At 37.4% G+C, this 14,219-nt stretch overlaps 1 protein-coding gene across 1 annotated transcript in view; it reads right to left on the reverse strand.

Moving 5' to 3' along the window:
* Positions 1–11,322: 11,322 nt before the first annotated feature.
* Positions 11,323–14,219, reverse strand: part of LRRC6 (leucine rich repeat containing 6) — a 28,325-nt gene continuing 25,428 nt past the window's right edge. The window contains exon 12 of the mRNA XM_015856370.2: positions 11,323–11,745. Coding sequence (XP_015711856.1) covers positions 11,559–11,745 — 187 coding nt within the window. The 3' untranslated portion in view covers positions 11,323–11,558. The remainder of the gene's footprint in view (positions 11,746–14,219) is intronic.

A 14,219-nucleotide genomic window follows, 5' to 3' on the forward strand; every position in this document is an offset into this window, starting at 1 on the left:
CTGCTTTGTAGTAGTCCTGCGAATTTAGTTTCTGGACAAAATTTTATCTAAAAGCAACCTGGGGAAGCATTCCAGTGGAAACCATACATTTTGTCCCTGATCTCTTTCAAGCTGGTCTGCTCATCATGACCCTTTGTGTGGATGGGAGTCACATTGGTGAGCCTCCAGTCCTTTGGGACCCGTTCCATCTTCACCTGTCTACTTCTCTGTTACAGAAGCACTCTCTGTCTTGCATAGGGTTTGAGCAATAAGTTAATTCTGAAATGACAAAGAAAAGTCCTAATAAGGCACTTGGCACAACCCAACTTTGAGCAAAACCTATACAATTAGAGATCTACTTTGACCCGTGGACAAGGCCAGAGGCTGTGCTACAGGAGCAAAGAGTAGATTAAAGATATTGCAGAATTGGTCAGCTCTTTCATTGGTGTGTAGGCAAGGCAGGACAAGGAGAGAATGTCCTGCAGTAGGAAGAAAAGTCAAGAGTCCTCTCCTTTCTAGGCCATAATAAGGGTGGAATTAATTACTTGATGGGTAATGTGAGGAATAAGGTGATAAATCTGACACAGCAAATGGTGACGGAAGTATTTGTCATTAGGGTGTTGCCTATTTCAAGTATGATGGAGAAAAATGCATTTGTCACCAAGACATGGATAGGAAGGACTGCATGTGCAGACTGGAGCAGGGACACAAGCTGGCAGTGGCTTACGCAATTTCTGAGATATAACAGCAAACACAGGTCAAGTCAGCAGTGCCACATATATCTCACAGACAGATTGAATTAACTTCCACAGGCTGTATTCTGTGTCTCCAATCTGGCACAGAATAACTGCTGTCCTCAGTTAAACTCTAAGTAAATCTGTGAAGAGGAATGAAAGTCCTTTTCAGATAAGCGAGACTGCTTTGTTTTTTCCTCATCCACCGCTGCTATAGCTTCTCCTCCCATTGCAGCTGGGCCTCTTGTTTTCCTCAGACTGGCCTGGATGGGTGAGCTCTCAACCAGGATTTCATCTCAAGATCCCAGGGCTGGCTGCAGCAATTCAAATGGAATATCTGGCCTTGAAATATGGACAGGTGAATTTCCTACCTTAGTTGTGTGAAGGCAGAGAGGAGAGCGAGATTTTGTTTTCCCACTGCAACAAGTCCTAATCTTCTCGCTAATGTTTACATCATTCTTTACCACCAATTGAGAAATTATGCTTTGTGACATGGGACAAGATTAAAGACCAATGGCCTGTTTATGATGGGTTTGATTCACACACACATAACACTAGTTTGGCAGTGCACAAGTTTATTTACATGCATAGGTGTTGCAACGATTTATATCTTCTTTCCAAGGATGCAAAACGTCTGCATGGTGATGCAGATGAATTTTTGACTGCACAGCCTTTCTTATCCTGAGAGTAATGGAGGAGGAAAGAAATGAAAACTGCACAAATTCATAGTGGAAAAAGGACTAGCATATGTTTGTAAATCCTGCATTCAGACCACAACTCTTTCTCCTGAGTGATGTTCTCAGGTTCTTTGATGTATGTGCTACTGCCACTTGAAAGATTATTTAGAGATTCCAGAGATCCATTTATCTCCAAAATTATTTACAGTGAAATTCATGGTGAGTTTCTTGACTAAAGTTTAAAAAACTCTTGCATTTTTATGGTCTGCCATATTTCTATATCAGACTATCAGTGTATCCAAGGGTAAACGGTCAAATTCTGCACACTCAACAGAGTGCAGTGATAAATTTAGTGTAGCTACTATAATTGCTTCTCCCCAAAATGCCAATGAAAATGATGAATGTGATAAAGCTCCTCACTAACATCTTACCATTTCCAAGAAAACTACATCATCTGCAGGTAGTCATTTGTTAACTGTCATACAGTCAAGTATGTGCAAATGATGAACAATGTGGATCTACTAAAGAATATTGACATGTAAATGGTGTGTTCTATCAAGTCAAAAAGGATCAGGAGAACATTCGGTTATTTCCAGCTCAGTGCTGAATAACATTTTGTTGACTTTGGAAAAAAATAAATAAAATAAAATTTGCATTACCAGCTGTTGGAAAACTATTCTTCTGGAATGACTTTCCAGTTAAAAAGAATATTTTTGAGAAATACATTGCTGCTGGTTCTTGCTGGAAATGACTGGCAGTTGTCTGGCACCTATCAGAAAATATCCTAGGAATAAAGGAACCGTTAAGGTTGGAAAGACCACTTAAATCATCCAACCATCAGCCCATCACCACCATACCACTAAACCTCGTCCCTCAGGGACACATCTCCATATTTCTTGAACATCTCCAGGGACGGTGACTCCACCACCTTCCTGGGCTACCTTTTCCAATGCTTCACCACTCTTCCTGAGAATAAATTCATCCAGTTTACTAGCATGAGGAAAAAGAAAAATAACCTCTTGCTTGATAGACTTTTCTAAACTGGCAGAAGTCAGATGCAAAGAAAAAGTGTCAATTTTTGAGGATGCCTTTTTAAAAATTCCTTACAGCTTTGTTTTGTGACCAACCAGCTTCAGTCCTGAGTATAAGAAGAAATGTCACTATATTCTACACAGTGTACGTATTCCCACATTGCCAAACAAAACTTTTAAGCAGGAAGAAATCATCCTACATGTTTCAGACTCCTCCAAGGGGATGATGAAAGGCAGAGCTTCAGCACTTATTCAAAAAAGGGAAAACATACTGCCCTCATAAGGCAGCTCTGATTAGCCACCAAAAATGGAACTAACTGACACCACTCACTTGAAAATCTTAGTGTTAATGTTTCAATTCAAAAAGAAATATTTTTAGTGAGCATGTGGAAAAGGATGTTCTAGTTGATATAACGCACTCAGCTTTTTCAAAAACCATCTGACAAGACTGAAAGATTACGAAGGGAACTAAGCTGTCATGGGATAAGAAGGAAGGTCACCTCAAGGTTTAGAAATTGCTCAGAGACAGAAAAGAGTGTAGGACAAATGGTCAGTTCTCACAATGGAAGAGGATTATCTGTAGATCCCCAGAGAGACCTTTGTTCAAAGTTGGGCGATTTAACATCTTCTCAAACAGTACAGAAAAAGATGAATACTGAGATGAGAGCATCTGCTGAGATTAATTTTGAAGCTATAAAATGAGAGCCACAGCTCAAACTCTCTGAAAAAAGTAAGAAATTCAGAAAATCACAACTGAGTGGGTGAATTAATGAAGCAGTAGTTTAGTGCCTCTAAATGAAAAGGGAAAATAATTTTGCTTTTCTAAGCTTGATCTTTTAATACACTGTGGTATGTCACTTTATATCATATCATAGAATCATAAAATGGCTTGGTTTGGAAGCGACCTTAAAGATCATTGAGCTCCAGCCTCCCTGGCCATGGACAGAGTCACCAGCCACCAGATCAGGCTGCTTAGGGCCACATCTAATCTGGCCTTGAACACCCCCAGGATTGAAGCATCCTGTAAGATGAGGATAAAGATCTTTTATCATCATCTTTTATTCTTGGTTTGCCAATAACTTCAATGCCAATTAAGCTCCTCAGGAATATTTTAGAGACTAAATAAAACAGTCAAGCTCAGATAATTCTGGGAATCTGTCAGGTATGAATTACAGGGACCTGGAGCAAAGGATCCATGGTTCTGAGCAATGTGGATTTTTTATTCCAAAGGCATTTTACCTTAAGTGACTCTGATCTTGAGTTTTAGCCATAATGCCTTGCCGAATTAGAAAGTTACTTTGCTCATCAAGATGTTTACTCAAATTCCTTTTGCAAAAGCAAATGGCAAGTTCCCATGAACATAAAACAAGAACTCTAAAATCAGCATGAACGATACAAAAATCACCATGTAGACAAGCAGTAGTGGAAATGGACTAGCAAAGTCTGCCTATATCAGAGTTTTAGCCCAAAAGACGGTACTTCAGAAGTGAATCTCCTGCTTGTCCCTATTTGCATTGCCAACAATCCTGGTGTGTGCAAACTAATTCCTTTTGGATAAAACCAATCTGGCAGATGCGGTGAAGGAGTGTGGAGAGGATCTAATGCCACTTACTGACAGGCATTATGCAAGGATTTGAACAAGTAACCAGGCTATAACATCATCTCATATTGGATACAGGCTGAAATGAGATGCAGGTAGTTAATGACTCTGCGTGAGAGAGAAAACAAATGATGAAAGAAAAGCAGCTGGGGGGACTGCAGGAGTAACTGAGCCTAGCTCAATCTTGAGGAATATGGTGAAAATAGCTACAGTCTGTCATCTCTAAAAGAGCAAGATAGATGAATACTGCCAGTTATTCTGGGTCATCTAGATATCGTACTTTTATTTTTAATGTGCTCAAAGCTTAAGCTGCATTTAGCTCAGCATGAACCACTTCCTTTCAAGTGCAGTTAGAGGCATCACTGGGAATTTCTATCTCTCTTTTACAGGAAAGTATAAGCAATTTTTTTTTTTTTTTTTTTTCTGCATTTGAAAGAAACAGACTCCTAGAACCACATGAAAAGACCACTCTCTTGTTCCCGTATGCAATAGGAAGAACAAGCAAGCAGGGAAAACGTTTATACTTGCATTGATACACAGGTACTCATGTACTGGACAGACTGAATGAATTTTTGAATCCTCTCTTCCAGCATGAAAGAGGCTCCATATCAAAAGATGCTACACAAAGTTTTAACAGACAGGGAAGCCTGGAATCTCAGGCTGACCAAAAGGATTCATTTATTTCTGATTCAAGGTTCATGTGACAAACCAAAGTTCTGATATCTCAGGAGTTAGCAGGTGCTGAAGCTAATTCAGTGCATTATATAAAAGCTAGACTTCTCCACCTATGATGGTACGCAGTGATTTGCTTTGATATTGCAATTCAGATATCACAGCTGGCTTATTCACAACAATGACGTCCCTCCCACTTCAATCCAAAGCTGATTTAAAAAGTCATTTTGCCAGTTGACTTTGAATATAGCCTATACATCGAATCCTGAATTGACACAATGGGAAAGAAGCACATTTTTGTCTAAAAAGAGAACACAAACTAGATCTAAGATTTCAGATCAGAGCTAAGTAGACCCAGGGAAAATCATTTGACTAAGTTCAACTTCCATGCCAAATATTTCTCTGCTACTTAGAAGAAAATATTAAACTAAGTAATCCCTTTGGAACAAGCTTTAAAAAGCTTTCATTAGTCATTAAACCCTTTCACTGCCTCATTAAGTCTAATAGTGTAGTCTGGTTTTGATTAGCCACATTGTTAAACATCCACTGTCAAACACTGATAAAGAGGGAGAAATTGCTTTATAGATCACAGACATGTAATTACGTGTCTCATCACAGCTGATAAAGTGTGAAAAATTACCTTCAGCCCCACAGAAATCACCCTAACGCAGTTGGCACAAAGTAATCTGACTAGACATTCATACCTAAAAGGTACAGATTAATACATCTCAGGGGCCTTTGATACTTTACTACCACTCTGAGAATGTTCAAATGAAATCTCAGGATTTGTGGGAAGGAAATTTGAAGCAATTTAATTGATTGTACTAAAATACTATAAACTTGTACTAATGGCAGATTTGGAAATGTTTTAATAATGCTTTGAAAGTGATACGGTTTCATAGGTGGGTTGCCAGATCAAGCTGAAATGTAAGCATACATTGAAACAGATACATATTTTTCTCTAGAATAATTTTAGAGATCAGTGCATCTTTTCCTATAGACATCTGAAGATGTAACTGGATGCTGATGGTAAGCACATAGGAAGTTCAGAGGATCCTGTAGGATATCCGCATCTTTAAATGCTCACAAGATTAATACAATATCTTGGGTTCATGGTTCAATAAATAAAATGATTGCAGAAATACATATATATACATATAATAGGAAAAAAGTGAAATAAAACCAAAAAGGAAAAGCAATCTTGTTTCTCTTAGAAGATTTCCACTCCAGAATGGAGTTCTGCGCAGGAGAACCAGTAAGTCTGGATTTCTTTCATAGATGATGGCATGTTTCACTTCATCTGTGCTTCACAAGGATTGAAAAAATCTCTGCGGATGTTTTCTCCTTGAATTTTTTTGTACTGGTGGTGCACTTTCATTTAAATCTGGAAGCATATTGTAATATTATTATAATCTTGGTGAAATCTTTAATTAAAAAAAATCAGATGGCTTGCTGCCTGGTTGCAACACCAAAGGAGCCAACACAAATTTATGTACACTGTAAAACAGGCGTAATTGTGCTGCCAGTAGAGATGCAGATGGTTAGCACTGAGAGCACAAAAGTAGGGGTCAAAGCACAGCCACAGCTCACATCTTTCTAACCAAATGTTCACCAGTCTTCTCTTTTATGCACATATTTTCTGTGAAGTTTCTGAGGGAAAAATGCTTACGGTTTAAAGCCATGGGGCCTTTTAATGTTTCTGCTTTATGACACATGCTATAACTTCAGAGTTTTCTTTCCCCAGGTGCTAAGGCTGTGCTATGCTGAAAACTTTATTCCTGGTAGCATCAGTAAAAATACCGGATTTTGTCATTATTGTATTCTTATCATAAGGATGCTAGAAGAAGCATCATGCTCACAGGATCTCATCCTGATAGAGGATTTCAGTCACCTGGATGTCTGCTGAGAAAGCAACACAGCAATCTGCAAGCAATCCAGGAGGCTCCTGGAGACTGTTGAGGATGTCCTAACTCCCCAGTCCAAGTACTGGACAGACTGACCAAAGCTGAAGCATTACTGGTCTCATTGGACATAGTGGAGTCTGAAGTACTCAACAAGTTATTTGCCCCAACCTTCACTGCCATTCAGGCTTCCCACACCTCTCACATCCTTGAACCTCTAAGTGGAGGCTGGGCCACCAAAATGCCTCCCACTGTAAGAGAAGAGCATGTTTGAGACCACCTGATAAGATTTATGAGGATAATAATAAAATAACAATGACTTTATGTTAAAAGATAGAAGGAACAGAAGTAACATGTCCAACAACTGCATCAGCAGGGGATATTATTTCCATTTTTCCTCTGCTTTTTCTAATGTTAATAAGTCTTAAAACCAGCTTAGCTGATTCATAAAAATCTGAAGTACAGTTTTGTGGCCTCATGTACTGTGTGCCTTGGCTGTAAGACGTTTGGTGCAAGAGCTGTTGGTACAGCCTACATCAGAGAGAGCCCAGTCAGACAGTTATAATCCCAAATACTGGCTGATTTCAGTGCATGATTGTGCAACTAATAGCAGCTAATAACCAATAGCCCTACCAGCGTTCATGCCAAAGCTCAATAGTCTCGAAAGGTAGTACATAGAAGTATGGATGGATCGATGTCAGCTGGTATGATTAGTTTTCAGTAAGAAATGTGATACTGCATCTTTGCGTGAAAAGCTGCTTTTCAACAAGCTCCATGCAGTACATGGATGTTATGTCTGAGTTAGCCCTGCAAATACTTCCAATCTCCATTGAAAAAGTGTTCCTATGGCCACTGCTTTCTGTTTCCTTCTGAAGGCTCCTAAAGGAAATAAGCTGATGTCCTGTGCATCAATAAAACTCTCTTCTGACCTAGCAAATCCAAAACTTGCATCCCATTTTGTAGTTTTGAAGTAGATTCTTGTATTTTCTTTGTTGAGCTTTCATTACCTTATTGATCAGTAGCTGACACTTTGTGATGTGTGTTTATAGTGTACTATGTGACAGACCTCATATTGCACTTGTACTCTTCCCTCTACTGTCATCTGCTGCCTGTGTTCCACACACAATGAAACTTTCACCAAGGCTGATTCTCAGAAAACAGCTAATTTTCAGACTGGATCCCGTATGTACCACCTATATGTAAGAACTCATTCTTGAACTGTTCTAGTTATGTTTGGCACCTGCTATTACCTTTCCTAGGAGATGTATCTGGAGTTGAATATAATTTCTTTTTTTCCCTGAAATGGTATTATTTATCCATTAGAAACCAGATGAAAGAGAATTGAGTCTGAATGGGAAAAAAAAAAATCTAATTCTTAAACAAACAAACAAACAAAAATCTAAATCTAAATCCTTCGGTTTGACAGCAAAAACGGTCAAATTTTCCTTAAGAAACATGAAATGATCTTATACAACCAGGCTGTATGGATGCTTGCTTTCCATGACTCCTAAAGCTCAGCAGGCTCATAATTGGCTGAAATTCTGCCATGAGGATTGTTCCTACAAGATTTTCAGAGATAAGCATCTCTCGGGAACATCATAAAATCCCCACAGCAATCGATAAAGTTTCAAGAAAGACATTTTTGGATCCGCTGCAAAAACCAACTATTTTCTGTCTACAAAGTGGTTGTGGAGCTTCTCTTCCTCACCCATCCCAAGGTCAGCAAAATTCATACCTTCACACGCAAAAAAGAGAGTAGACTTGAAAGAAATCAAAAGATAAATTGCTTACCAGACTGCTGAAAACTCTTTTATACTTATCTGTTCTCATACTGTGGGTACACACTTGCAGAAGACAGCATCAGCATTTAGGACTTCAGTTACTAGAGTATAGCTAATGAAGTTGATTTCAGGGCTGAGAGGCTTATATCACAAATGAATTTTCTCAGAAATTGGAAAAATCAAGTCAGTGTACAAGATGGGAGAAGAATAATTCAAGATGATACTGTAATAGATCAAGTATGTTCAAATCCAACTTTGGTGAATACCTTTGTGATATACACATTTTCTTTCCATCTCTCTGTATATGCAGCATTAGTATGAAATTCATTTTTTTTAACCTTCTCAGGTTGCAACTGAAGAAAATGCATCAATTCAACCCATCAGCCTGAGTTGCTGGATATATTCTATTTCTCTCCAGTACACTTTAAAAAAAAGATTAGTCATCTTTATCTTGCATTAAACATCTATGGAGAACCATAAAACACTTCAGCGAAGCTAAAAAAGGCAGAATTCAATAGCAATATTTTCTTTCTAACTACTGCAATTTTCTGCATTGTGTTTTTCGAAGTAAAAGAGAGACCACTTTCAAAGAATATCTCATGAAATTGACTATACATTGACTAATATTATGGGTGCTACATGAACTTGGATTGCTACTTAACAACATACTTTAAGTGGCATTTTAGTGGCTCAGTTACAAATACGACTTATTAATTTTCTATCCTAAAGACAAAAACAAAATCTGACCACAAAATACCCTTTGACATTTTCTGACTTTAATTTGCTTGCTGCATCCCATTTGGCTAGAAGAAAAAGCTGTTTTGAATCAGAAGCATTTTCTTTCTGCAGGGACAAAGAAATCTTCCTTTACAGAGAAACAGTTTCAAATTAATTAGTAGGGTAATTTGGTTTTTGGTTGGAGTTTCTCTTTGTGTATTTTTGTTTTGTTTTCTTTTTTGTTTGTTTGTTTGTTTCTTTGTTTTACTGCTCAGTTTTAAGCAAAGTTGGTATTAAAACTTACCAAAAAAAAAAAAAAAAAAAAAAGGAAGAAAGAAAAAGAAAGATGTTGATTCTTAATGCAGAATTAAATGGTAATTCCCCTACTAAAAGGTCAAAGAGGCATTCAGGCACATACATCCTGGAATCAATTGTTTTATAGACAACAGAGTTAATGAGACTTGGTTTCCTCTGATTTGATGTTGTATGTCCCCCATGTATTTCTGACATTTCACCAACAACCCAACCTTGAAATACTTGCTGTGACCCTCCTTCCGCAAAATTCCTTTCTCTTCTCAGTATCTCATCATCTCTTCCCATAGCAATTCAAGGTCCAAGCTTATTTTGTAAATAATAGGACATATAAATATGATGCATCAACTTGCCCAGGGCTCCATCGTCATGACTCCTACTTTCTCTAACTACTGGCCAAGCAAGAATGTTAACATGCCCAAAGAGCTACTGAGATAATGATTATCTGAGTGGCTACTAACAGAGTAAGTAATACCTAAGTTCTCTCTTCCAAGAGGCCATTTTCACTAACTTCAGAGGAGCTGAATATTTCTGGGATTCTTCGTTTCTGTCAAACAGTGTAAAATAACCAAAATTACTTTTGAAAGCAGAAATGATATATAAGAATGACATGAATCTTGTTTTCTTGGGAAAACAGAGACGGAAAAAGGAAATTCGGTCTTAACTGCAATATTTTTCAATAACAAAATGGTAATTCATTTGTTCTTTGATGTCACTTGTTTCACTACCAGGGCAATTCAGAAGCTGATGGAAAAATATGATAGCAGAGTCTGTGGTTGCCAAAAATGGGCTAAAAATTAGGGAAGTAGAAGCTCATCCTATTCCTGCTTCACAGTCTTATTTCATCTCAATGCCGACAACAGCTAAAAATTAGCCTTGATATTTTAAAGGGTGCCTGCCTGAAAAATCTGGAACAGCTCAGAGCAACTGCATTTAGAAGAACAAGAAATCTTACTGTTTTCTCTCATCTCCCCCGCTGCACCATGTGTTTGAGATACCTTGTTCAGAGTTATCTCTTCCAACATTTTCAAGGAGTGGCATTGGTAGACCAACTCCACAATGCAGGAGCTCTGTATTATGCTGGGAAATATCACTCACTCCCAGAATACATCACATTCTTTTAGTGCTGTCCTTCATGAAAATGAAAGCACTGGAAGAATACACAGATTTTTCTGATACATTTAGTTCAATCAGAATAAACATAATTCTTGTCTCTCTTTTTAGCTGAGTTAGGCCTGTACGTTAAGAGTTAGTGGGCGGGGGGTTTAGGTAGGTGTGTGTGTAGGTTCTCTCATGTGCATCGGGTTTTGTGTAGCAGGTGTATGCGTCTGCGCGGGATTTAGAATTGTATATAAGGTGTGTGACGCAGCAATAAATTGAGAGAAGACATGATGGCATCCATGTTTGTGTCTCTCTCCCCCGGACAGTTGAGGTCCCAGGATAAGTCGGGTTAATTGGTGAATACGTCAACAACCTAACCATAGTACCCTAACTCTAACAACACTCTGCTAAATCATGTCCCTGAGTACCGCATCCAAATGGTTTTTAAGCATATCCAAGGATGGTGACTCAACCACCTCCCTGGGGAGCTTATTCCAGTGCTTAACCTTTTTCCTTTGTGTAAAGAAGTGTTTTGTGATATCCAACTTAAACTTACCTTGGTGCAACTTGAGGCCATTTCCCCTCATCCTGTCATCTGTCACCAGTGAGAACAGACCAACCCCACTCTTGCTTTAGGCACCTTTCAGATATTGGAAGAGAGCAATAAGGTCTCCTCTCAGCCTCCTCTTCCCCACATTAAACAGCCCCAGTTCCTTCAGTCGATCCTTATAGGGCATGTTCTCCAAGACCTTCACAAGCCCTGTTGCCCTTTCAAGCAAAACAGTAATTATTTGGAAAAAAAAAAACTGACAATATCTGACTTTTTGAACCCCACTCTCATTTGGGCTGTACAGAGTAAACAACGTAGAAAAGGAAAAAAGTATATATATAAGCAATATGCTTACAGAAAATACACCAGAATACAGAGGCATAACAGTTTATGTTAAGAACTGTAATGACATTTCCAATTTCAGCTAGATAATACTTACTCTACATATAGGATCATGAAAACTCAGGTATACAGACTACAAACAAAGACTAATAAAGAACGTTTCAAATTAAGGGAGGCACTTCATCGTTATTTTCAAAATCAAAATTACTTTTCTTTGTCTCAGTAATCCTTTCCGGTTGTAGCTGAATAGGTCCTTGTCCAATTCGTTCCTTTTCTGGGATTATCTTTGTCACATCTGGGAATGAATATTTACTAGGATCCACTTCTAATTTCTCAACTTGTCTGTTTCTGAAACAAGAGGGAAATAATTGAGAAAAAAAAAAAGCAACAACTTTATTTCAGTGTCAAATATAACAGAACTGTTTTGAATATCTGCTATAAACTCATTGACTTCAGAGTGAGTGTCATTATTGAGCCCAACTAAATGAGGATTAGGAGTCCTTACTACTCAAAAAATGTTCACTGCAAAAGCTCAGTGTAAACAATGAGTACTACAAAAGTACAACTAAATCCTCACTAATTTTTACAACAGAATCTCTATAAACACTGACAGTTATTTTTATGGCATCTATAATTTGCCTAATATCAGGACATGAAGATTGCTGGTGTCATATTATAAGTGATTGGCTTCTGATGTAAGACAGGATTTTACAAGCATAATTGCTCCTTCATCCTTTTGTTCATTGTTAACATACAAGGTTATTATTAATTATAAGATGACAGATTTATCTTTGGAGATAAAGGAGAAATAGTCCTTTATTTAGACAGAAAATGTAATTAATATACGCACTTATATCAGCTAATTCATAGGTTTTCTTAATGTAAATACTAGCAATGTTTGTATTATGAAAAAGAGATAGCATAAGAAAGGCTAGAAGTATAAAAGAATCTCCGGATTCAACTACTATTACAGTTACAGCAACATCACATGGTGATCAAAGCTTTGAAATATACTTTGTCTTGCAGCATTTAAAGCAGTTCTTTTTTGTTGTTTGTGTATTTTCTGACAGAGGAGCTAAAATGTTTAAACAGAAGAATTATAGTCTGTTTTCAAGTTATTTGCAACTGTTTACAGCAAAAAAAAAAAAAAAAAAAGAAAGAAATATAAAGGCAAAATGGGAATTTCATTGTACAATGATGCAATTTCTGAAAATTCCATCACGGTTTGTTTATCTTTGTACTGATTTTACTATTATACAAAGAACTACTTTGGGTCAAAGTAACAAGCTAAACATTACAAAAGATACTGCATTACTCTACAAGACATGAGAAAACACCTTGTTTACCCAGGAGATCAGAAAGGCTTATTAGGACTAGAACAAAAGAAAATGTAGCAAAGTTACTGGATGAAAGGGTGCATTGCTTTGATGACAAAATAGGCAATGAAAATATGTAAATAAAATACATAAAAAGATTTTTAATTCAAAATAAACCATCTTTAGTTTTTAAAAAGAGAAAGTTTTGTGAAGAAGCCTCCAAAGGCTGCCTATGCTTCTTCGTTAGTCTCCCAGCTCATAGTCTCTCTTCATTAGTCTCCCTGCCCAAGTTATGGAGGAACGAAGAGGCAGGTTTTTTCACCTAGGTTAGGGCAAAGGAAAACATGACTAACAGAAGAGGCAGTAGTCAGCTCTTTCAGCCTTATGCCACTAGAATTTATTGTTCTAAGCGAATTATTTGCTTCTTTTGCTGAGCAAGAAATAATCAGGATAACTATTTCCCACAAGTGATGAAAACAAAAGCCACTGAGAAAATGTATCATGAGGAAAAATTCAAGAAAACTGCTGTTTCCTTACTCTGAATGTTCTTCCATTTATAAGGCTAGATTTTTAATCGTACTAAACAGTTTAATGATGTAAAAGTGGATTCATTCTGTTGTAGCGTTCCAGAAAATGTTCGTTCCTTAGAGTTAAGAAACATTTCTGTTTCCTCTGTGATTTGTGAAAAGTGCTGTCACCTTGAGGGATTATATAAGTAGCCACTAGGGGATTCCAGGAAGAATACACCCTGTCTGGAATGTTAATATAATCACTAATGACAAGTCACTAATTTTAAGCTTCTCGGGAAAAAGTAAAAGAGCATAAGTGTTAAAAATATTCAGTCACATGGTAGAAAACATTTACCTTGATTTGATGTATTTTAGTTAATAGTGGTAATTTACATTTGTTCTAAAATTGTACAAATTGCAATTCATGAAAATACAATCGACACTATGGATTTTGAATCATTCATTGCTTTGTAAATGAATAAACTTCAGTACACCAAAAACTAATCACCTGTATCATAAGCAACAGTCCACACCAACAAGCTAGTCACCAGTCATTCTCAAAATTTAATTAGCAAATGTTATCTAAGATTATCTTTTAGCAAGGATACTAGGAAAGGCTGAAAATCATCACATATCTGATATCCTGTACTTATTTAGTACAGCTCATGGTGCTCCCTCAGCTATCATGAAATAAATGTCTAGACAAGAGCAAGACTTAATTAAGCTGAAGTCAATGCATCTATGACACATATACAAGTCACCCCAAAATTACTGTCTTCTATTTGTTTCCATGGAAACTAAAACAGATAGAAAGAGCACAATAACACTATTTGATAGAGCAAACTCTCAGCTATAAAATACTGTTTTTCCACATAGTCACCACCATTAGCTGTGCATTTTCATCAGCCATGAACAAGTGCCTCCATGCTGCACTGGTAAATATCTCCATAGACATCCAGAACACGGTTTGTTTCTTGTGTCACTGTTGCCACTGCTG

The sequence above is a fragment of the Coturnix japonica genome, chromosome 2 (assembly GCF_001577835.2).
Source record: "Coturnix japonica isolate 7356 chromosome 2, Coturnix japonica 2.1, whole genome shotgun sequence".
Classification (NCBI taxonomy): Eukaryota; Metazoa; Chordata; class Aves; order Galliformes; family Phasianidae; genus Coturnix; species Coturnix japonica.